Source organism: Notamacropus eugenii, chromosome 7 (genome assembly GCF_028372415.1).
Source record: "Notamacropus eugenii isolate mMacEug1 chromosome 7, mMacEug1.pri_v2, whole genome shotgun sequence".
Lineage (NCBI taxonomy): Eukaryota > Metazoa > Chordata > Mammalia > Diprotodontia > Macropodidae > Notamacropus > Notamacropus eugenii.
This window is the reverse complement of record NC_092878.1, coordinates 101,543,868-101,570,586: the sequence shown is the minus strand read 5'-3', so window position 1 is coordinate 101,570,586 and position 26,719 is coordinate 101,543,868. Positions and strand designations below refer to the sequence as shown.

The 26,719-nt window shown below is 38.4% G+C and overlaps 1 protein-coding gene across 10 annotated transcripts in view; it reads right to left on the bottom strand.

Moving 5' to 3' along the window:
* The window catches only part of WWC2 (WW and C2 domain containing 2), a 257,956-nt gene that overhangs the window by 126,239 nt on the left and 104,998 nt on the right, over positions 1-26,719 (bottom strand). For 9 of the 10 annotated variants that reach the window (XM_072625437.1, XM_072625442.1, XM_072625441.1 and 6 more), the window contains one exon: positions 20,955-21,064. In XM_072625437.1, the coding sequence (XP_072481538.1) occupies positions 20,955-21,064 (110 nt within the window). Of the gene's footprint in view, positions 1-20,954; positions 21,065-21,497; positions 21,627-26,719 lie in introns of those variants that run through there. The other variant, XM_072625445.1, reaches the window with a different exon arrangement.

Sequence of the window (26,719 nt, the reverse complement as noted above, 5' to 3'; positions counted from 1 at the left end):
GCCACGGCCAGAAAGGTGTCTTCACCAGATGGCCAGACTACTGACGATATGCCTCTTCATCTTTAGCTAGAATGGTCTTCAGCAAAACTTCCAGGGTTTGTGCTGCACCAGCATAGGCTTCAAGAACCCACATCACATCCATACCACACTGAGACACCAGAGAAGTTATTTTTTTAAAACATTTTAAATTGTATTTTATTTTGGAGGGGGAAAGGCAAGGCGATTGGGGTTAAGTGACTTGCACAAAGTCACGCAGCTAGTAAAGATCAAGTGTCTGTCACATCTGAACAACTGAATGTTGTTTAAATGAAAATGAAATGAAAACAACACTGAAAGTATGTGAGCTTAGAGTAACAGCCGTGATATAACCAACCCTACTTCCAGAGAATGGATGGCATGGGGCAGTGTGTGGGAGAAAAAACAGTGCAGAGAAAACAGGATTTGGAGCCAGGGACCTGGGAAGCCATGTTCCTTGGGAACTCTTAGGACTCAGTTCCCTCATCTGCTAAAGAAGGGATATGGACTCTAAGGTTCATTCTTCTCCTCTTGGTAAAGAGCAGGGAGACTATGAGTACAGAATGTCACATAAAGTTTAAGACTAAGTCACTAGGGCAGACAGTTAGACTTCCTTGTTCGTAGTGTGGGGATGGGGATGGAGGTAGGGAAAGGAGTGCACATCAGGACATAAATATGGTTCAGAAAGCAAAAGTCAGGCATCCAGGACAGATGGCAATGTCACAGAAGAAACATGGAACTGTCATGAAAATTCTAGCAAATATGTGAATGGAAACCCAGGGAAAAAAGCATGATAAAAAATTTCAAAAAGGAGAAGCGAAGAAGTTGTCCCATCCATTCCAGAACTGCACAAAATGAGGATCGGAAGCAAGCAGGTAGAAAGGTCAAATCAAGGAAGCCAAGGCCAGCCCGGGTAAACATGAAAACAGCTGATTGAGGGAGGAAGAGGAGTCATGCCAGGAATACCAGAAAAAACACCAGCAAGTCGGCCGACTAATCAACAGCAACAAATAGTATTATAAAGCGCCTGAAAGTCTGTAAAGTGATTTTATGTATATATATATACACATATATATGAAACATATATATGCATATGTGTGCTATATGTGTGTGTATTATATATATACATATGCATATGTCAACTCATTTGATCTTTAAAACATCCCTATGAGGGAGGTGTCATTATGATTCCCACTTTACAGATGTGGAAACTGAGGCACATAAAAGCTAAGTGATGTGCCCATAAAAGCCAGAATCATACTGAAGAGAATTTCAGTGCTTGGGCAAGATTTACTACCTGGAGAGATGCTTTGACAGTGACTGGAATCAGAAATGCAAGGAACTGGAGAAACCTAAATCCTTCCTTTAGCTGCTATACAGCATCCAACAGAGTGATGGAGGAAATGAAAAGGAGAGCAAGCAATCTGGAATGAGAGGGGCAGAGCAGGGATGCTAACATGGGGGAGCTCAAGGATACTAGAGGTACAACTAGAAGCAGCTGCCAAAACAGAAATTCAAAATGATGGATTAGATCAGAGCAGGGGGAAAACTCTGTGTGTGTGTGTGTGTGTGTGTGTGTGTGTGTGTGTGTGTGTTTTGGCATATTGAGAGCTTTTTAAAATCTCCATATATATAGATATAAACATATCTAAATATGTGTAAATATATTTAATATTTGCATATGTATCATATACGCAAATATATTTTTAACTCTCAATATGCAGAAACTTCCATTTTTGTACATGTTAAAATGGAATCTGTTTTGCTTGACTGCATATTTGCGGCAAGGATTTTGCTTTGATTTTTTTTTTTCTGAAGGGGTGGTAGAAAATGATTATTAATTTTTAAAATGTAATTAAAAATAATTTTTAAATGCTCACTCGAAAGTCTTGAAATGAACAAATAAAAAATTAATTCTAGGTCCTTGGACTGACATCCAGATGTTAGAAAACTCACACACAGCAGTTATACAATAAATTTATGCAATATTAATGACAATTATGATCTGGGTAAGACAGCTAAGATGAAACAGATAGCTTGGGAACTCCAAGTCTGCTTACAATAAGCATAGTTCTGAGTTATGCAAATTGTTTTCTGAACTGGTAGCAGGAGACTGCAAACTAAAATGAAGGGTTCTATGAGCGCATTTCATTTACTCATTTTGATTCTTGCCACAATTGGTTGAGGTGGGCACACCCTTAAACAATTACAAAAATTATTTCATGAGGAAAAACAACTAAATAACCCTTTGAAACTATTTGAACATATATTTTTATAAACCATATCTCCTTTCCCAATATTTTTTAAAATATGGAAATATATACAGTACCTCTACTAAAATCTTCTTCTATCATCTCAATGGGTCATGGAAGTAACCCCATATTTCTCAAAACAGTATCAGCAGAGCATAAGCTCTGGTAAGCCCTACCAAATATGAAAGGTTTCAAAAGCATAGCCTGATTTTTACGGACTCTGTGTGTGTCATCCAAGAACCAGTCTGAATAGGCTCAAAAAGTCTTATCACAAGAGGTTGGCGGCCAAAAGATGACAAATTTTTTGAGAGGGAAGGAAGGAGTGGGTGGAAGGGAAATGGTGGGGAGGAAGGAGAGATACAGCAAACCTGAAAGATCAACTACCATATTGTAGAAGGCTGGCAATCTGTGTCATTCCCCAAGCCTGGGATGCTCTCCCATCTTACTTCCACCTCTAGAATCCTTTGATTTGTTTTTCAGAATGTTCCTCAAGTGTCATCTGCATATATCCTTTACTGATTTCCCACAGTACCTCCATCAAAATTTAACTTGTACTTATAATGATTTTAACTTGTATTTATTTTTTGGTCTTGTATCTCCAAGGCTTGGTATAATGCCTGGTCCAAGGGAGGTGCTTAATAAATGTTTACTGACGCAGAGTGATACATGCTTTCCTAGGGATTTCAGTAAGGATATGTGGTTATAGGAAAGCCAGGTAGCACGGTGGATAGAGCGCCAGGCAGATCTGAGTTCAAATGTGACTTGATACTCATTAGCTGTGTGACTCTAGGCAAGTCACTTAACCCTGTTTGCTTCAGTTTCTTCATCTGCAAATTGAGCTGGAGAAGGAAATTACAAATAACTCCAGTATCTCCGCCAGGCAAATCCCAGATGGGACAATAGTAAGTGTGGTGATAATGAAATTAACCCTTCTTAGTAGAATAGAAAGTAGAGGTAAAGCAGCCAAACTTGACAGAAAGTACACTGGATTTCAAGTCAGAAGACCAGTGTTCAAAGCCTAGCTGGGTAAAGCTGCCAATGGCCCTGGTTTCCTCTACAAAACAAAGGTGGCATGACAAATGTGAAAATGTCTTTAATAGGAATGTATGTGTAGAACCCATATAAGATTGCATGCCATCTCAGAGAGGGAGGGAGAGAAAATCTTAATACTTAAGGAAGTGATTGTTGAAAACTGAAAGCAAATAAATGAATTATAAAAATAAAAAAGATTAAAAAAACACAAAATAAAGGTTTACTTCCAGTTCTAGATATCTGAGGAGCACAAAGAATTAATGTGAATGCCAACTGACAGAGTCTGAATTAGAAAGCCACTTCAAAGTGGATCCAGCTCACAATCCAATTTATTGCTAAGGGAAAACACTATTATGACAACAACCAATTAAAATGGTCCCAAAGGCTTTTCATTAAATGTTGTGCTGTTCCGTGGGGACTGAGGCACAAAAGACTTGGGGAACAATAAAGGGAGGCCAGTGAGGGATTGTTTCCTCACCGTAAAAACTGGTAAAATCATGCTACCAAGTATGGATCTCTGATACAAAATGATGACTATCAACTTGACTAATAACAACAGTGGCAGCAAATATATTATTTCAGAGGATCAAAACTTCAAGATGGAAGGGTCCTTTGGAGTCATCTAGTCTAAGCCCCCTCCCCCATTTCACAGGTAAGGAACTAAGACCCCAGAGGAGCCAAGTGACTTGCCCAAAAATATACAGGAAGAAATTAGCAGACCCTAGATTCAAACCCATATCTGCTGACTTTGAATCTGTTCCTCTTTCCACTGTTCACAACGCTTACCCCATTTAAAAGATATTTTATGAATGTTACCATGAGTAATCCTCTGTTAAAGGCCTACTCGGATGTCTCATCAGGTCATCCAGTCAACTGTGGGTGTGCAAAGCCAGTGAACGATAGTAAGCTCTAGCAAGAGCTCCAACCTCAGGATGTATAGCTCACACGGGAGGATGCAAAGACCCTGGAAACCTTGCTACTAAACAAAAAAGGCCTAGGAAAAGATCAAAACCCGGGTCACCCTGTTGGAGTAAAACTATCCATAATAGTAGTGGGGAATTTGAATACCAAGTAGTAGTCAGTTTTGCAGGAGTATTCCCCCATACCTCCCTCCCCAGACAAGAGATCCATACCAGTCCCAGGTCTAAGCTCCTTACTCCCCCGCCCCACTCAATGGTCCTATTCAATTCAAATCAGAACCCCACAGAAGCACATCAGACTCCACTGGTTTGGGGCACCCAATTCCACCTGAGACCTGCCATTTCCATCTTTCTTCACTGCTCTTCTCTATTATACGTTCCTTCAATAATATTGTACTGTTGCATGCACAATGTTTCCTTGTACTGAACTCCTGGTATCTTGAACCTTACAAAAGCTAAACCAGCATTAAGAGAGAGGACCAGCCTAGCCATCTGGAGAGGTCTGTCTCCAGGTCATGGTCACCAGGGGATGATTTTTTTCAGGCCACGGAAATTCAGGAACATCTTACTCAAGTGTAAACACAGAATGCACATTGATGAAATCACAGATCTTTGAAGAAACATGAATGATAACTAGCAGAAAGTAGAAGACCTTACAGCAAACCAATGTATACAAACCAAGATCATGGAAACGTTCTTGGTGGGTTAAAATCTAGTAATTTAATGACGTTGTCAACATTCCACTAGGCAGAAGGAGAGTTTCAAGTAACTTTGACAAACTACAATTGTGACTCATCTAAATGTAGATGATGGCCAGTGAGAACGTCCATTGAACTAAAACTGCAAAGACGTGGTTTTAATCCCTGCTCTGCCATTAGCTGTGTAACTTCAGCTTCTCAGACTCAGTTCCCTGATCAATACCGAATAAATCTGAAGAAAGCAAGATGTGTATTTTATCTTTTGATGTCCAGTGTCTATTACAATGCACTGAACATGAAAAGCATTTTAAAAATGTTTGTTGAACTGAATTTAATCAGCTGTTCCCAAATGCCTCTTCAAGCTCCCAAATTTTATAATTCCAGGTACTGAAGAGAATTCAACACAAGTTCAACAGAAGCCAAGAACAAAAGGATAAAAACAAAACCCATGTGAATTACCAATGCTTTACTAATGTTAAAAAAAAATGAAACGGATTGTCTTGAGAGATGGTAGGTTCCTCCTCTGGCAAAGGCTGGATAACTATTTGGCTGCAATTTTGCAATGAGCATTCTTTTGGTGTACAGATTGGACTGAGGTCCCTTCTAACTCTCAAATTCTGGGATTCTGTGGGATGTCTAAATTTGTACAGTAGATAACTACGTCCTTTCTGCCCTGTGCATCTGCAGAACTGAATACGGTGGGAACACAAATCCACATTTAACAATAACCAAGTAATAGCTTTAGGGACTCTGGATTCAGGGATAAATTCAAGGAGTCAGACTCATTCTCTAAGTAAGTATGTCAATAAAGCTAAGAAAAGTGAAATTATGCTTGTGCTATAGCTCCATTATATATAATTTATATGCTGACATCCCACTGAAATTAAAATAAAACTTTGAGGGCACGGGTTACTAAGTACTTGTATACGCAGATAAATCTGAACTGTGTCTTCAATGGATTCCTGTTACCAAAGGAAAAGGAAGCTGAAATAACTTGCAGAATCCTTGTATCAGTGTTTGGTTTTACATCAGTGAAGAATTTGTCATACACATTTGCTCATTCTTCATCTGGAGGTACAAAACGTATGAGTTCTTATTTAGGTTAAAGGTGAGGCCCTCTAACAAATTTCACTTTACTATTTTTTTTAAAGCATTAAGGACTATGGCAAAGACATAAGATAAAAGGAGCTTCAGAAAACCATATTTAAAAAGCCAAAATCTAAGTAAAGAACTCTTTATGTGATTTGAAATAATTACTACTTGAAACGAGGTAATTTCAGAACTCGCATATGTTATATGGATATTTCAAAGTTTACATATTTTTACACAAATACTGAAGCTAAAATATAGGAATGTACAGACAATATTCCAATATAACTGTTGATTTTATTATTAGTGAAATCGCACACAACAAATAGACATTCTAGAACATACATTGGTTCCTTCCTCAATGACGGCTCTAGCTGAAATTTCTAATATCTCAGGCATTAATGAAAGCTGTAAGATGGCTCTAGAGATGCTACATCTCTCTCATTTCCATTTTCTTTAGCCAAGAATGACATAGGACAGCAATGCTTATGTTCTTCTGTGAATATATTAAGCATATATTATCAATTACATAATAATATATTCTTTATATATATTCTATACATTCCTTGAGGACAGGGACCTCCTTTTTGCCTCTTTTTCTATCCCCAGCACTTAGCACAGTGCCTAGCACAAAGTAGGCACTTCATAATTGTTTACTGAATTGAATAACATATTTCAAAATGTCCCCATTTTCTCTACTGGTTGTTAATGCATTTTATTCTACAACCTTTCCAAGTTATCAATTAGAGTTTCCTTGAGGAGGTGCATGTGAGATACGGTGCTACATAAGCAAGCTGCCGTAAAATTGGTGTACAGGTGCCTTGCATAGAGCAATCAATCAAGTGCTTCTTAAGTGCCTACTATGGTCTAGGCACTGTGCTAGGCATAGGGGATACAAATATTACAACAATCCTGACCTGCAAAGAGCTCACATTCTTAAACAATACACATATGAATATATGTAAACATACACAGATATAGTATATGCATATATGAGAGGGGTGGATTGTGTTGTGTGTGTATATATATGTGTGTATACACACACACACATATATATATAGTGGGTATGTATATATGGTATATATATATGAATATGTGAATATATCTGTATGTGAATATATACATACTATAAAGTTAATATATATGTATATATGTGTATATGTACGTATGTGTGTGTTCATACACACAAGTTTAGGGGGAAGGACACTAGCAGTTGAAAGGATCAGGAAAGACTTTATGCAAAAGATGGTACCTGAGCTTCATCTTCAAGACATGAAGGTTTTGTAATACCTAGGAAGAAAAAGAGTGAATTCCAGGCATGGGGAACAGTTGATGCCAAGGCAGAGACAGATGGAATGTCTTGTGTAAGGAAGAGAAAAAAGGCCAATTTGGCTAGAAGGCAGAACCTAGGAAGGAAAAATTCCCAATGAGGCTGGAAAGGATAGGATGGGACCAGACTGTGTACAGCTTTAAAAGCTAAAAACAAGAGTTTCTATTTGATCCCTAAGGCAACAGGAAGCCACTAGAGTGGAGTAGGGGGAATCAAATGGTCAGATATGTACTTGAGGAAAATGACTTTGACCACAGTATATGGATGGATTGGAACTTAAGGCAAAGAAACCAAATAGGAGGCCAGTGACAGGTCAATTAAGAGTATTATGAGTAGATAAAAATATCAGAGTTCTTTATTAGACTTGTACAAACAATATTAATTTTTGAATATAATTGAAAGGGAATGAGGGTCTGAGATATGGTGGTTGTTTAAGTGAAGAGGATTTGGAAATGAAAGAAATCACAAAAGTAGAAAGGGCAAGACTTGGTAACTAATCAGATATAAACATATTGGGGTGACAGAGATCCAAGGTTATAAAGCTAGGAGTCTGGAAGGATGGTGGTACTGTTGACCCACAGAAAGAAGGATGTTTGCAAGAGAAGCAGATTAGGGGGAAAGATAATGAATTCAATTTTGGACATGTTAAGTTTAAGACATCTCTTGGGCATCGAGTTTCAAGTGTTCAATAGATAAAAGAAAATATGGTACTGAAGCTCAGAAGAAAACAACAATAAGAGTATTTATATAACGTTTACTGTGTGCCAAGCACTGTGCTAGGAGCTTCATAATTTTCTTATTTGATAGATAAGAGATTACAAATAGATAATAAATGGGTGATAGGAGAGATAATTATACCTACATATATGTGTTTGACAGCATAGATACATGTACACATATACATACACATATATGATGACAGACATACATGTGGACTATATACAGCAGATCAAAAGACACCATTTAGAGACGTCTTATCCCTCCAAACTCTCTTGGTAATGTCTTCAGTTCCCATGTGTTTAGTTACCAGCTCCATGAAGATGATTCATATATGCACACACATACACATTCATTCATACATACATATGTTTATATACATGTGTATCAGCCATCATATATGTATATATAGAACATATGACAACCTACTCTTCATGAAGGTTTAATATTTTTCTTGGTTCTGCAAATGGAAACAACTCTACCATTCATAAAGCTACGAGGACAGAGAATACAGCTAAATAACCTGACCCAAGGACCCCCTCTTAAAAAGGGGAGAGATCCAGAATGACTACACAATGCTACAAAAAGGAGGAAAAAAGAAGTTGCTGCAACTCTACATAGTTCAGAAGGAAAACAGAGAGTGTTAGGGAGAGGCCCAAAAGAAAAAGAAAGAAGGAACAAAAATTGATGTGGCAGTATGTCAGTTAAGAAAGGGGGGGGGAACTACTGAAATAGGCCCTAAGTAAGGAAATGACAAAAGGAGACTGAGATCCGTGGAGACAACCTCCTCTACTCCCATCCACCACCCTTAGGCAACTCGACTACAAATCAAATTGGATATGATTTTTACTTTAAGATAGGTGAGGTTGAGGATAAAGGAAAAATTTGAAAAAAAAATAAGAAGTGTAAAATAATTCAGTGGGGTTCTGAGGACTGTTCAAGGACTTAAATGTTGGAAATGAGGTCTATGCAGATGCCCAGGGGGTTAGAGGTATAAATCTTCAACTAGGATAGCCCTCTAGAATACAGGTTCTTAACTTGAGATCTATTACTTTATTTTAAAAAAAAATTCTCTGTTTCTATATAATTTATTTCCTGTGTAATTCTATGGATTTTAGGCATTTAAAACCATTATTCCAAAAAAGGGTCATAAGGTTTCCCTGGATTGCAAAATGGCATCCAGAACACAAAAGAATCTTAAGAATGTCCCACCTAGAGCCTTCTGGATTTGGGCTGCCTACTGCTCTTTGAACCAACATGGCTTCTAGACATATACTACTGGTCTGCACAATGGCGAACACAAATGGCTATTGTGTTGGTGACTATTTCTCACCAACACTCTATCAAAAGAGGTTAGGCCTTAAAGTATTACAGGAAGAGGGATGGATGGGCCTATAAACTTCTACCAAATGACCAGTAAAAGTGGCAAAGATATATTCTCACTTAAGGCAAACACTCTTTGGTAATACCTACATATTCAACTAGAAATTATGTATTTGTAGAGAACCATACTTTAATTCCCAACACACACACACACACACACACACACACACACACACACACACACACACTCTCTCTCTCTCTCTCTTTCTAAAAAGTCATAGTAAGCACAATAACATTTAAAATTTAAGGTTATGAAGCAAAGGTAAACAATGCTGATGATGCTAAAAATCTATACCATAAATCAGTTTACTAGAGCTCTCGATATTTTCCCTACCCACATTCTGAAAGAAATCCTTCCCAGTCCTTTTTAATCTTGATGTCTTGTAAGAGACGGGCATTTATTCTGTAACCATCTTGTTTGTACGTAGTTGTTTCCACATTGTCCTCCCCTCGCCTCCACATACACACTGGACTGTATCCTTCTCATGACCAGGGACTGTCTTTTCTCTTTCTTTGTGTGCGTTCTTCCTTCGTTGGCGAAGAAGACCATGCCATCAGAGAAATGATGACATGACTTGCACTTGACTTTGTTTTGAAGGAAGGAAGGAAGGAAGGGGAGAAGGAAGGAAGGAAGGAAGGAAGGAAGGAAGGAAGGAAGGAAGGAAGGAAGGAAGGAAGGAAGGAAGGAAGGAAGGAAGGAAGGAAGGAAGGAAGGAAGGAGAGAGAAAAGGAAGGAAGGAAAGAAGGAAGGATTTATTAAATGCCTACTTTGTTCTTGGAACTGTGCTGAGGGTTTTACAAACACATCTCATTTGATCCTCACCACAACCCTGGAAGGTGGTGCTATTATTGTCCCCATGTTACATTTAAGGAAATTAAGCCAGGCAGAGTTGAAGTGACTTGCCCAGGGTCACACAGCTAGTAAGTATCTGAGGCTGGATTTGAACTCTGGTATTCCTCACTCTAAGTCCAGTAATTTATTCACTGTGGCTCCTTGCTTTCTCTAAAGACTAAGTGCTTTCACAATCACCAGACTCATGCTTTTCAGTCTTACTGAAGACCTGTCTTTCAAAGAGCTGCAACTGAACAAAACACTGTAGATTCAGGAGAGCCTAGAAGGGCTCCAGTGGGTGAGTGGTGGAGACCACGCACTGGGAGTCCTTGGTCTATAAGACCCTCTGGAACCCAAACTGGTTTGGGGAATATGGCATGCCTTATTGCTTCATTTTAGGGTGGGTTAGGACAGACCCAGACTGGCTTCAAAGGGCACAAGGCAGGGGTAGATCAAAGCTCAACACTAAACTGACTTTATGCTGGAAAGCCTGTCTTTCTTTCAGGCCTAGATTACTATTCTGTGCACAAGTGGCTTTCCAAAATGCAAGCCATTATATTACTGGGACAAACTGCTTAACCTGGCCAGTCCCATTATATATTCCCTCATATTAAGGAAAAGGAAATCTCTTTAAAGTAGTAACCATTCTGCCACTGCTATTTTTTTGTTTAGTTATAAAATCAATGCATATAAATGTTTTTAAAATTACCCAGATGTAGAATAAGTATGGTTCTTCAATGTTCAAAAATGAAGGCTAAATCCAAGAGAAGAGGAGAGGCTGCTTTTGACAGGAACGAGCCTTTGCAGCCAGCATCCCTGTGGATGATCTTGGGAGTGCGGACAATCCTGTGGCTGAGTGGAGAGTACCTGTGTTTTCTAGACAATATAGTTACATAGCTTCAATCCTGAATGGTCCTAACTTAGTTACTATACCAATTAATTTATTAAAGTCAATTTCAACTCATATGCAAAGTTACAGAAGACAAATTATTTATTTCAGGCTAGGTTCTAACTGCAACCATGTCGCAAAAGTTACTCTCGTTAAGGATTTGGGGTAGATCAGCAGAAACACTCCCCAGACTCTTAAATACCTCATGCTGCAAGAATCTCAATAGGAAGCACTTATATTTTATAAAATATTTTGCACAATTCAAATAGGAATCACAAAAGAGGGCTCTCAAAAGCACCTTTGAAAAAGACTTCTCAAAACAGTATTGCATTTCATCTTCATTGAATGCATACATTTGCTGGCTGGACCTATGAAGGCTATTTATGAAAGGGAAACACTCAAAAAAAGTATATTACTTTGAAGGTAGGATTTTTTTTTATTAAGATGTGGCCCGAGGAGATCACTCGATTATAAGGCAAAGTGATTGGAATGTTGTCTATGCCACAGTAGTAACACACTGCATAATGGGCGAACATGACATGTCTCACAGGAATTCACTATTTCAAGAATTCTTCTGAAGGTGGAATTTAAATAGAGGAATGAATGTCAGAGCTCACCATGGAAGACATCATTATGAAATGCATCTTGCTGTAGAACTAATCTCAAACTTGCCTATTTTTCTCCCTATCAGGAAGGGTGGATGTCACCAATATGGATAAAAAAAATTACCTTGTTTGGACTAATTTACCTTTTTATCCCATTCCCAGCACATCCTCAATTCCCTCCACCACAGCACCACATGCAGGGATAGTCACACCTTTGCTCTTCCTCCATGACCCATAAGTACTCTGCTTCCATGATTCTGAAATTCTTTTTTTCTGACAATAACCATTTATCCCTTCATCTCTCCCTGTGTCTCACTCCTCTTAAATTTATTCTTTATTCTCACCATGACCTCCAGTGCTCTCCAACCCTTAGAACTCTCCATGGCATTATCTTAGTCTAACTTTACTTTCTTACATTCTCCAACTTGCCACTAGAGTTCATTTGACCCTGACATTTCAGGGCAGTTTAGGTAGCTCAGTAGACAGAGAGTCAGCCTGGAGTCAGAAAGACTTGTCTTTCTGAGTTCAAGTCTGGCCTCACAAACTTATTAGCTGTGTGACCCTGGTCAAGTCATTTGACCCTATTCACCTCAGCTTCAACATCTGTAAAATGAGATGGAGAAAGAATGGCAAACACTCCAGTACTTTGGCCAAGAAAACTCCAAATGGGGTTACAGAGAGTCGGGCATGACTAACAGCATGTTACACCACTCTTTACTGTCTAATCCACGCCCCCATCCCATAGCTACTCAGATCATGTCCAACTTCAGCCTTGGACAACTCCCACCATCCACCTCCACTTTTTCTTATGCTGCTGAACAGTGTTGGAGGAAGTCACTGAACCATCCTGAATGAGTTCCCTACAAATCCACAATATCTAATCTGAACTGGGCTGACAAAGCAATTCTTTTCTGCCTCTCCACTTGATTCTCGATCACACTCCTCACCAAAATAACCTTTCCAAACCTTGTTTTCTCCCCTCAAGCTTTCCCACAATATCATACACTTTCTCAAAAGATCTCATCCCACACTTTGCTTTCCAGCACTTAGCAAAGTGCTTGGCATACAGCAGGTGCTTAATAAATATTTATTAATTACGGAGAAAATCTTCTCATCATCTCAAAACCCCCTATTCTCTCATCCTTTTTCTAATCTCTGATGAAGAGTTGAAGGCTAATTCCTCAACACGCCCCTATCCTTTCCTGCCTAAAGACAAACTGCCCCCACAATTATTCCCGTCTCTGCTTCTAAACTTTAATCTCTACCCATCTATCAGCTCCTTCCCCATTATGTAAAAGATGCCTGGATCTCCCCAATTGGTAAAAAACCCTCACTTGAATCCCCTCAGTCAACCATCCTCCACTTTACCTTCTTTTTTTAAGCTCAACTCCTAGGGGAAAAAGTATGAATACTTAGAGTCTTCACTTCCTCTCCCTCTCTCTCCTCTAACCCCTGCAACCTGTCTTCAGACATCATCATTCACCAAAGCTGCTCTCTCCAAATTTACCAATGATCTCTCTTAACTGCTAAATTTGATGGCCTCTTCCCAATCCTCAACCTCCTTGACCTCTCTGTTGTACTTGCCACCGCTGACCATCTTATGATTTGCTGACCAAACATTTCTCTTCCCATTTCTTTTGCTGGTCTCTTTACTGGATCATTTCTTGTACTACACTCCTTAATTATGAGTGTATCACAAAGTTTTGTCCTGGACCTTCTCCTGTTCCCTCACTCTCAACTTATCAGCTAACATGGTTTCTCTATGCGATCATCTCTATCCAGATAACTCTAAGACTGAGGTTCCATTCTTCACTCTGTGGATGTGACTGACTGACTGACTATAAGCCAACTGGCCACACTTTCCCCTTCTACAAAACGAGGAAGGTGGAACTAGACGATTTCTAAGGTTCTACCTACCTGCTTTAAATCATTATCTTAAATTAAAATGTTAAATATGTCTTTGATTTTCTTCTTAAAATAAGGAATAAGTAAAATTGGTGTTTCAGCTAACCTCATAGAAAGTTAAGAATATCCAAGTGACATCCTAAATACTTCAACCACAAATCTTTGTGTTTTGAAAATTGTGCTGCAGAATTATCCTTGAGAACTGAGGCACCAGTATTCAGTACACTTTGTTTTCTATTAGTTCGGAAACTTGACCCTACATGGGCTATATGTATATATTGGAAAGATACCAGCATTGTCTAATGTTCAATTTACAGTCTCTGAAAGGCCATGTTTAAATAATGTAGTCGAGAGGATCAATGCATATGTTGTATTAACTAAGAAACATTTAATTATAATTTGGTCTTCTTAATACAGCATTTTACAATGCTTTCAGAATTCTACTGTATCTTACACAGACCTAAATTCTCATAGGATCTTGTCTACTCCTCCCCCACCCTACCCTGAACCTGGTTTTTCCCCCTGAAGAAGTCAATGGCAGGGGAGGGGGGAAGGAGGGTTATCCCAAAAAGGAATGTGAATCCAGTCTGAAATAAGAGTATTTCATCATGTTTTTAAATTTAACATTGAAACCCCAATTTTATATTTTGCCAGCTGCACAATGTTCATAGCCATAAAGAGAATTGGTATTGAAATAGCTCTGCTGGTTGCCTCTCTTTACCAATGGAAAGAAAAAATAGAACCTGGGAGTCTCAAATTCTTTTCTAAAATAGTGATTGCTACATTTATTAAAATTTCAAATGCCCTCTCAATCTTTTTGATGCTATTTTAACAAAATTCTGCCCATCTCCTTTTCAAAAACAACTTGAGAGCTGGCAGAAATACAGTTAACAGCAACACATGGCATCCTTTGGGCAAATTAAGAGTGCTTTGGGGGAGGGAGGAGCCACAGAAACTGTACTGAGAATCTCAGCTCCAGAGAAAACGAAAACTTATCACATGTATTCTGCCTTAGTAACAGCTATAATAAAGATATACAAGCCAGGTAGTTTAGTGAATTAAAAATCCCAAAGGACTTTTTTTTAAAAAGGGGTTTATAAAACAGGATATTTTGTCTATAGATTCATTCAATTCAATAGACATTTTTAAAGCCTTTGGTATATGTGCACACAGAATACAGTTTCATGTGATACAAAGTATAGATAAGACAGTCCCTGTCCTCAGAGAACAGTCTAGTAAAACCAAAGACATATAAAGTTCACTATAACGCACAATACTTCCCACCTCCATACTTCAAAGATCTATCATTTTATCACTGTGGGAGCTCACTCCTTTGTCAGAGATTGTAACCCCTCTAGCTTCATCATAGCTTCTAATGCCATGATGAGGTATCCCAATGGCACTTTCCATGGAAGAATACACATTAATACAAGGTAACCACTTAGAAAGTTATGAAATAAATTACTTCAAAAGATCCAGGGAAAAGAAGAAAGAAAGGATGGAATGAAAGGAAGGAAGGAAATGGAGAAGGAAGAAGAGGGGAGGGAACAAGGAAGAAAAGAGAGGCAAAGTGGGAAGGAGAGTAGAAAAGAGGGAGTGAAGCACCCACAGGGAGGAAGGGAAGAAGGAAGGAAGGAAAGGAATGAGGGAGGGAACAGGGAAGAAAGAGAAGGAAAGAAAAGTAAAGTAGGAAGGAGGGAAGGGAGGGAGAGAACAGGGGAGAAAGACAACAGGGAAGGAAGAAAGGGAGGGAGCGAAATTTATTAAGCATTTATTGTGTATACACTGGATAGAGCACTGGGTATGAAATCAGAAAGACCTGAATTTAATCCTCCTTCAGATATTTTCTAACCAATTCTTTCAGTCTTACTTTCCTTATTTGAAAAGTGGGAATACTAAACGCACCCACGTCACACAGTAGTTGTAAGGATCAAATAAGATAGCACCTAAAGGAACTTGTTAAAGGAAATAACAATTTGAAAATGTTATTTAAATGCTAAGTAATTATTACTATTACTATCACCATCATTATCATTGTAAAGCACTGTGCTAAATGTTTGGGATATAAATGAAAAACTAGGTAGCACAGTGGATTACCAGATTTGGAATCAGGAAGACTCATCTTCATCTGGCTTCAAACACCTGCTAGCTATGTGGTCCTGGGCAAGTTAATGAACCCTGTTCGCCTCAGTTTCCTCATCTGTCAAATAAGCTAGGAAAGAGAATGGCAAACCATTCTAGTATCTTTGCCAATAAATCCCAAATGGGGTCACGCTGAGTTCAGATGAAATGGAAAACCAACTGAACAACAACCAATAACTAGAAGAAAGTTATCAGCAGCAAGTCAGATGGAAAAGTCCCACAGTCTTCAGTGTTTCGTGACAAAGCAGGTGGTAATGCTCTTCCTTAATGTTATGTAAACTGATTCATTTCTGTGTCTGATTTTGAACCACTGATGTTGAGAACCATAAAAGATTATTACCAACACGCTTGAAGAACATGGGACATTTGGGATAGCTTTCAAAAAAGGACAGGAGATTTGACAGGCAGCAAAGTGGGAAAGGGAGGATATTTGAGGCACCAGAGAGTTCACGTTCATTGATAGGGAAAAATCCAGTTTTGTTAATTAAGCCAGGCGGAAAGAGCAGGATGATAACAAATTGTGGAGGGTCTCAAATTCTAGGCAAAGGAATATGGACTTTATCACCAATAAGGAGAAATCCATGTATTAGGAAAAATATTTGAGCAGCTCTATGAAAGAATCATTGGAGGAGAAGAACAGAAAGCTTTAAGCTCAAGATTCTTCTCCTTTACCTCCACAGTACATGCATTTTCATCGGGTAAAGAAAAAGAAAACACCTGTTAACATTTTTATGAACATTTACATAGAGAAAGACTTACAAGATATTTTACATATATTATCTCATTTAATCTTTGCAACCACCATGTGTGGTAGACACCCCAAGCGATATACTCCAAGTGTATCTCTATTTTATAGACAATGTTCAAAGACATCCCTATGGTCATATGACTAGAATCAAACTCATATCTTTCTAGATTCCAAACAGAGCTGAGCTCTTTCTACCACTACAAAGAATTGTTATCATCATCGGATACAGTGCTGGAAGGGTCCTTAAGAGTTCCTTGAGGTGGACCGGGTTTTGTGTCAGTGGGTATAAATATGGTGAGTACTGGTTCCACCACCTACTTTTCCTCATCTGTAAAATGAGGGGGTTGGGTTGGGCCCCTACGGTCCCTTCTACTTTTAAATCGATGCTTGCAGGTAAAGAAACTGAGGTATATGATTAAGTTTAAAAGATTCCAACTTTGAGCCTTCTGCCTCAAGATGAATATTTCCCAGTTCCAATGGTAAAGTCAAACCCTATGAAAAACACTTCACAACTGACTTGAAGCGCTTGTCTACAAATAAGGTAAAATCCCACAAAACTGTCATAAGCCTACAGTTTTAAGTAACTATATTTTTCAAGGTCAAACTTTAAGGCATTGACCCAGATGAGACAAACAGTTTTAATAAATGAAACTCTTCAATCCCTCATCCTTCATAAAAAGAAAAGGAAAAACTGCTGAAATTGTGTAATGCACAGAAATAGCATATGCACATACCAGCTGTTAAAACAGGATAATAACATTTGCTCTCTAAACTGCTTTACAGGAATGTCTTGAAGATTAATGAGATAATGAACCAGGTCCTTTTATGTGAGTAAACTACTTTGCTGCATGTAATTTGGACACTTTAGGGTGCATCAAATCCATCAAGGCACTAGGATGGCAGTCCTAAAAGTTTTATACCTTTCTGATTATTTTCAAAAATATTGCAAATTAATTGTTTTCTACTTATATAGAAATGAATTTTAATTCCTGAAGGAAAAAATGCCTAAGGATTGAATTGCGAGTGAAAGAAAAATTCACTACAAATGAACCTGCACTTACTATGTGAAACATAGTACGCAAAGTACATAGCATACGAAAATGAAAAGCAGTACTCTGAAGGAACTTACTTATAGTCTAACATAGGGTAGAATATACTTGCTTGTATAAGCTAGAACACAGAGGACATAGGAAAAAGTCAAACAGACAAAGAAGGGGAAATAAAGGAATGAGCAGGTAAATATGGAAAAGAGTAACACTGGATTTAGTGCTTTATGTAAGGCAGTGATTGCAACAGGAGGATGTTCTTTAATGTCATTTACACATTATGTAGGGAAGCCAGGATAGCATCATATGGTAGAGGGTTGTCCTAGAATGCCAGACTAAAGCAATAGTGAACCATGGAAGGTTTCTGGAGAAGGCACTGATGAGATAAGACCCAGGTGCTAGGAAGATTACTTTGGCAATAGAAGCAGCCATGGGACCAATCATATGCTTCAGAGCTAGAAGAGATCTTAGAATTCAGCTGTTCAACACTCTAATTTAAGACATATGGAAACTAGGATCCAAAGAGACTCACCCAACGTCACACAGGCACCAAGTGGCAGAGATGGAATCCAAGTCCAGGATTCCTCTGGCTCCAAGTCCATCATTCTTTCCAGTAATGGAGAGGATCACCAAGGGAAAGAAAAGAGGAAAGAGCCTTGGGAACTACCCTGACTAAGGGAAAAAGAAGACCACTAAGAAGAGAGTGTGAAAGAGATGGATACAGAACAACCAGAACAAGGAGAGTGAGAAAGAGAGAAAGGAAGAATTAATTAGGGAAGAGAGATTGAATTATCTGGCCAGCAGTGACAGCTGGTCAGTTTCAGAAGGCCAAGGATGATGAGGACTGGGGGGGAAAGGGGAGATAGGAGAATAAAGACTTTTATTATCATTTCAATAATAACATGTAGAAAATGTTTTAGTTACAAACGTAATTTTACTCATGGAGAGGAAGGTGGATGCATCTGTGTGTCACCATCCTTTGATGACTGCTTCAAGAGACTTCAGTTTCTCCTAATTATCACAGATGGTCCCAAACTCTTACTGGGTTCTCAAAGACCCTTCCAGCAAAACAAAATGACTGGTCTTAACCTAAATGGAAAGTGTCTGAGGACAAGGGGAAAAAGACCTTGTGCCTTCCATTGAGAACCAGCCTAGCTAAATTAAGGATGGGTTCTCATCAACAAAAGTCTAGATATCAGGTAATGGATTGCTTTGTGACACAGTCTGCTGAGGCATGGCACCATAGGATTTAGAGATGAAAGCAACGGTAGGGAACATAGAGTCCAACTCCCTTATTTTTCAGATGAAGACAATGAGGCCAAGAGAACCTAATGACTTAAATGAGATCACATGGGGAGTAATTATCAAAGCCAGAATTCTAATCAAATACTCTAATTCTAAATCTAGTTATCCTTCCACCACATCACAGGAATCCCCCACACAAAAGAAATCAAAGGTCTTATCAAGTAATAAAGTGGAGATCATACTTTTATTTTTTTAAAGCAATTAGTCTCTTCCACCAAAGGACATTGGTGTGCCTAATTTGGTGACAATCAGAAGCTAAAAACAGACAAATGAAAACAGAGTTAAAATCTAAAATTCACCAGGTTTTGGATTCTCTGGGAAACTATGATTGGCTTTAAACTCATAAACTTCAAAAACCTCTCAGGTTTTTTCTCAGAATTTCCAAAAAAGTGAACAAAATTTCTTCTGAGCAGATTAAAAAGAGATAGAAGGTATCATTTATGGTACTTGTTATTTATATAAACAGTCATCTACATGCATAAAAGCTGGCTTCCAAATATGCCCTGGGTTCACTGATACAATGAGTACCTACCTGTGTACCTATTTCAAAGGCTTTAACTTGATAATTCAACACCTCCCTCCTTCATCCCAGCTTCACCCTGGGCCTGAGAGTCGGATGATGTGAGAGCTGGCAAAGCTGTTGCAGTTATTAGTGATTCATAGTGCACATGTGCACCTGCTGACTTATTAGGAAATTTCATCATGTAATATTTCTTTGCTAGCTAATCTTCTCTGGTTCCCTGTCTGCCACTGGATTGATGTGAACATTTCATTATTCATTTCTGATTGCTTCCTCAGCAGAGCACCTTCCTTTAGTGGAAATTACTGGAAGAGCAGTCTTCAGCCTAACCTCTTTTTAACTTTTACAAGAGCCTCACACAAGATTACTCAAAGATATACGAAGCCTTCTCTCATTACCAGGCCCGCCTAACATATGGCCTTCACCCCACTACAGATTCTCAGATGTGTGAAGTATGATTTCATTAGTTTTGGATCCTTTCTCATTACAGGAGAAAACGAATATTCATGTTTATAAAGATGAAACCTGCCATCTTTAGAAATATCACTAAGTGAGAGATATTTTTTCTCAGTGATAACTGGTACAAGTATATTCAAACATAGTCAATATGTTTAGCTTTATGGTTTTCTAAAAAAATAAGTAAGTGCTATCTATCTAATCTTTCTTTGGTCTGTTAAAAACTATATCAACTACCAACCTCAAATGAAAGCTTCAAAAATTAACAAATAACTAATACGCCACTTGTTCTAATGTACCAATAACTTAAATATATCACACAGCAGTCTCATTATGTAATGATTTACAATATGAGAATTCGCCAAAGAGAGTTTTTAAAGTATGAAATATATTCAATTATGTTCCCAAAACATTTGCATTAATGAAATCCTTCCAGAAAGGTATGAGAAGTTTATCTGCTACACACACTACAGGAAAATCAGCAAAAGAAGACTGAGAAGGAAATCCCTCCCAACCCCCAGAGGAAACTGAGAGGGGCTGCAAAGATCAAGAGGACAGCATGGCTCTCTCCTGGGGAGCTATCACCACTGTACGACAATGGCTGTCTAACTCTATCTGCTATGGCGTCTCCTTTGCCCCTTACAAGTTAAGCACTTTCAAAGTCCCTATAGAGCAGTAACAGGCAGGGATTCAGAGTGCTCTGAACTACTGTGAGACAGGCTAAATTTTCAAGAGCAGGAGAGGGTCACTTAATTCCATCCCCATAGTCTTGAGAGACCAAATATGGGCAGAACAAGGGATGTCCCCATATACTAACAACGTTAATACTAGAGTAAGGAAGAACTTTGTCCTTACCAGAAAACAGTAAATCCACTTTCTCACTGACTAATTATTCTCAAGTTGGACATGGCTTTTGTTGTTTGTAATTGAGAAACTTCTCTCCCATTTCAAAAAATGTAAAGCCCAGAGAAAATGCACTTTGTAGACAAAGAAACTGAGACAACACAACCAGATACATCTTGCACAGCAGCTGTTTGGTACAGGTGTTTTCAAAGAAAAGAGAAACTTACTGTTGATGTGGTCAATGTAGTAGACACCAATCTGGTGGTCAAACGCTGCTTCCCATCCCCACGGCAGCTCATCTCCAACACAATCCGCAAATGAGAGGGGTTTGGTCAACCTGAAATGAATGAAAACAGTTAAGCCAATGAGAATCATGCCATCTAGAAATGGAAAAGAATGGAATAAGCATGAATTAGGCACTTGGTGACAGACACTGCACTTAAACACTTTAGAAATAGGATTTCATTTCATTTTTACAACAACACTGTAAGGGAGCTGTAGGTATTATGTCTCATTTTGTAGCTGAGGAAACTGAGGTTTAGGATAAGTGTCTGAGGTTAGATTTGAATTCAGGTCTTCTTGACTCTAGGACCAGTGCTCTATCCAATGTTAAACTATCAAAATCCATGGGGTCCATCTCCAGTTGTCCTGATGTGTGTGTGTACACATATATGTGTCTGTGCATATATGTATATGTGTATGTATGTATGTATGTATGTGTCCACTGGACCCAGATAGCTCCAGAGGAGAAAGTGAGGCTGATGACTCACTTAAATCCAATTCACTTGCAAGTCATGACATCACCTTCCCAACCTCATTGTCCTCTTTGAGATCATACAACAATAGTCCAATCTATCAAGACAATGGAAAAGATATTTAGATTGGTTAGATTTAAACTCAAGTTAATATAATTCAACAAACCTGAGTTAAGTCTTTATTATGAGCAGATAACAGTGTTAGTCACTGGAGATACAAAAATGAAAAGGGATGGGGGCAGGAGTTGGGGTGAAATATGCAATAACTATGCAGCTAAGTATTTTAAGATTATAATTGGGGGGGGGGGGCAGGACAGTCCAAACATAGAACTCTACAGATATGGGAAAAAGAAAAGAACACTTTGAGTTAGTAGAGTCAGGGAAGGATTCATGGAGAAAGTGACCCCTGAGATGAACCATGTCATAATAGGAAGATTTCAGAAAGCAAAGATGAGGAAGAAATGTATGACAGGTGTGGAGGACAGTATGGATAAAGCAAAGAGGCAGGCATGGACAGCACAAGATCAGAGAACAGTCCTTTTTAGCCAGAACAAGAAGTAAGAAGGAGAATGATGGGAAACAAGGCTGGAGACCTGGAGAGGGCCCCAAATGCCAGGCTGAAAAGTTTATCCTTATTCTAAGGGGCACAGGGAGCCAACTAAAGAATCTGAACCAGCAGGTGACATGGCCACCTTAATATTACGCACATTATACATAATGTTATTTGGTTATACATAATTATTACTATGCATGAATTACACATAATACTATGCCCATTAATAATTTTGGCAGGTAAATGAATGATTGGAAGAAAGGAGAGAGACAGGTGGGGAGGTTGTTAACGTAAGAGCCTGTAACAGGAGGTAGAGAAGAGTGGAGGGATCTGAGAGGAGATGGGGCAGCAGAGTCACCAAGACTCTGAAGCTAACTAGATGTGGCGAGGGAGGCAAAGGGCAGTCACAGAAAATGCCCAGATTTCAAGCCCTGGAAACTAGAAGGACGAAGATACCATCAACAAAATGAAATCAAAAATATACATGAGCAAAGGCAAGAAAACACTGTATACAGTAACAGCAACATTGTTTTAAGTCATTCTGACTATTATAAATACCCAAATTAGTTATGAAGGACATAGGAAGAAAGATGCTAACTGCATCCAAAGAAAGAACTGATAAAGAGAAGCATATAGAGAACAATTTTACATATATATATATATACATATAAATATACATACATATTAGTGTCTAATGGTAGCCATCTCCAGGGTGGGGGGAGAGGAAAAAAAAAGTAACTTTATTATATATTTAAAAGAAAAAGCAAGTTGCACAAGGTAGATTTGCAGTTTCATGTGCATTACACTATTATAGAAATGCTTGTTTTATTCATTAAATTAAAAAATAAAATGAAAACAGAAATGGGGAAGCCAGAACAGAGGAAGGTTTAGAAGAGATGAAAAAGAGTTTTGTTTTGGACAGACTGGGTGTAGGTGACAGTCACTCAAGATGACAAAAATTAAATTCTGTAAAACAATAAAAATGATAATAGCTAACATGAGGATGATCGTTTCTACAGTACTTGAAGGTTTTCAAAGTTCTTGGCAAATATTGCCTCATTTTACCCTCACAACAACACAGGGAGGAAAGGTGCTATTTAGACAGGTTAAGGGACATGACTTGCCCAGGGTCATAGAGCTATTGAGTGTCTTGGGCCATACCGAACTCATGGAGGAAGAGGCATATTCCGCACTGTGTTTGAATGAAAAGACAACGTGAGGGTTCCTTCTAGTACTGACTTTGCTCTGCCGTCACCAATGAGATGTGTGGTCCTGCACAAGGTGTTTAATTTCTCTAGGCCTGTTTCCTTATCTGGAAAATGAGTGGATTGGACCAGATAATAACCAATTACCTTACAATTTTAAAAGGTTCTGACTATGATTCTATTTAGAAGTAACTCAGAATTAATTTTACAGAAATTGCATAAACAAAAAATTACTTAAATGATAGCTCAGTTTAACGTAGGCTATCTAATTAGAAAAGGAAATTGTCACTCCCCACAATGAACCCCATTCTTCAAATGTCCCCCCCAACTTGAACACATTCATTCACAGGATTTCAAAAACTATTTTTACTCATCGATATAACTCATTTATATGACTGGAATGAAGTGAATTAAATTCTAACTCAAAACAAAGCTGACTGTGCATAAATTGGGGATGCTACTGGGAAATGTTTCATCCTCACAAATGAACTAATTTCAATCAGGAAAGGCTTCATGTGGACGGTTCTATTTAAGCTGAACTCTAAATTCAGGAAAGTGGCAATTGTAGGAGGCAAGTGAGGAAGGACCATAACTTCAGGTGCAAAGCCATGGAGTTGAGATAAAGTATCACAGGGAAGGAACAGAAAAATAGTTCATAAGCATCTCTGGCAAAGAATTTAATCACCCATGAGAGAAAAAGAATTACCTTTGTCCCACAGAACTATCTACTGACATTTCTCTACTGGAAAACATTTTTACCTAATTCCCGGAGAACGAAATGGGAAATTCTAATTCAGGAAAGTAAAATTTAAAATCAATAATTCAATCATAAATGCGTCCAATAATCAAAATGGACACTAAGGTCATCCATTCGACACAAACAAAAATCAGCCTATCAAAACAGCTGCTATGAGGCATTATTTGCTGTTTCCCTTCAAAATTATCCCCCAAGAGTTAAATATGTATATTGGGGAATTCATCCCATCTGTAACTCTTAGTAATATGACTACAAGAAGTCAAAGTACATTTCATAAGTGGATAATCTTACATAATTTGTTTCACCAACAGAATGTCCACCCACCAACAGGGTGGTCACATTCTCTTTTTATGAAGTTATCCACATTTCTTCTTCTCATGAAATCACCAGAGAGAATATGTAGCTCCCAAAACTTTTCATCAGCATAGTTCAGACTGTTGACAACATCACTGGGGAGCTGACTTTCTCCTTCATTCCCTGTCATGTTTGCCAAATGTTTCTCTCTTTTCACTTAGCTTCATTAGAGCAGGCACCGAGAGCCTGCCTCCCACCCTTCACCCCCAGCTTACCAAATTCTTGTGGGGACCACAGGCTACATTTCTTCTGATTTAATGCCCTATCACCACCACCCCCCAATGCTCTTAACTATGAACACAAGTGCTAATGAATGACAGCAGAATGGAAATAAAGGTCATTTCTATCATCTCATGTACAAATGTAGTTCTTCACTCTTGGATTGCCAGCAGAAGATACAATGAAGCAGGGAAAGAACACATCCTTTCTGTGGCTCGAAGTAGTTCTGGCAACCGGAATCAGTGAAAGAAGGAAGAGACAATGGCTCTCCTTAGCCCTAAATCTTACTTGAGGGGTCAATTCCTGGCATCTTGGGCAATGTGAACATTTCAGTCAACTGAAAAAAAAAATCAAATCCAGATAACACCTAAACACTAAAACACTGCTTTAAAGAAACTGACAACTGCTTTGAAGAAGGCATTGTGGTATAGGTACAGGCACCTGAAATGGTCAAGATTTTAAATACTAATTAGAAATATAAAGCATTGCCTAAGCCTGAATAAATTTGGTTTGGAAATAACAGAATATCCTTTTAACTATCAGAGAAGTCTTCCTAAAGTGCTGGTCTCACCCTTTCCTCCTCTTTTCAGTAAGCTCCAGGGGCTCCCCAGTACCACCCATATCAAAAATCAAATCCTCTGTTTGACTTTTTTTTAAGTCTTTCATAAAGTAGCCCCTGCCTACCTTTCTGGTCTTAAACCTTATTCCCCTCGTATATTTTACCTTCCAGGGACAAGGGCCATGTTACTATTCCTCTCATAAAACTTTCCATCTCGTGGGCTTTTTCAGAGACTATCTCCCATGTCTGGAATCTCTTTTCACCTCCTGGATTTCCTGTCTTCTTTCAAGTCGAGCTGAAATCCCACTTTTTACAAGAAGCCTTTTTCAGTGGCCCTTGCTTGATGCCAAGTTTCTTCTCTCTGAGACAACCTCCAAACTATCCTGAATACATCCTGTGTATACATGGTTGCTGACATAGTGCTGCCATCATGTGACTTCAAGCTCCTTGAGAATACAGGGACTATTCTTTGTATTACCAGTGTTCAGCACTGGTATATACTAAACATTTTTTAAAATGTAATTTATTTTTCTTATTACATTTTCAGTTCTAAACTGTCTTCCTGCCTCCCCACTTCACACTAGAGAAGGCCACCCTTTGACGGACATAGAGATATGTCTGCCCATACACATATACACATATCTAAAACCATTTTCTGGAGATGTATAGCATCGTCCTTCATGGGTCCTTTGTAGCTGATTTGAGTATTTATAATACTCAGAATAACTTAGGTGTTCACAATTGTTCTTCAAACAATAGGGCTATTACTATATGCAATGTTCTTCTGGTTCTGCTCATTTCACGTTTCACTATTTCATGCAAATTTTTCCATGTTTTTCTAAAATCAACCAGCTCATCATTTCTTATGGCACAGTAGCATTCCATTCAATATACTACAGTTTGCTCAGTCATTCCCCAATTTATGGGCATCCTCTCAATTTCTAGTTCTTCGCCACCACAAAGAGAACTGCTGTAAATATTTTAGAACATTAGAGGTTCTTTTCTTTTTTTCCTGATTACCCTGAGAAGCCGACCCAGTGGTATTGCTGGGTCAAAGAGTATACACAGTTTTACAACTCTATGGGCATAATTCCTGATTGTTCTCCAAAATGGTAGGTTCAGTTCACAACTCCACCAACCATACTAAACATTTAACAAATGTGTGATGATTTGTTGACTTGTCTGTGAATGGGAGTCTATGGTAATCAATCTACTTAATTTCAGCATGGCTTACAAAAATAAATTACTTGCTCCCTAACTTTACTTCATCAGTACTAAGAAAGAGACACCACTGTGTTAAGAAAAAGGAAATAGAATAGTATTAATAAGTAGGTAAAACAGTTTCCATAAGTGTAGTTTTTCATCTATTGATCTTCCCTCAGTTTAGATAAAACAGATAAAGCAGTTCCCTTCTTCCCCATCAACCTAAAAAATCCTTAGTGAGTTGCACTGACAAGTCCCATGGATTTGCATAATTGGGGTTCACCATAGTTTAGAAAAAAAATCAAGTGCTACTGTTCATAAACCTTTGCCTCTCACCACAGCTTAATCAACTTATGCGAAATGGGGATTTCATTTTTGAAAAATAAT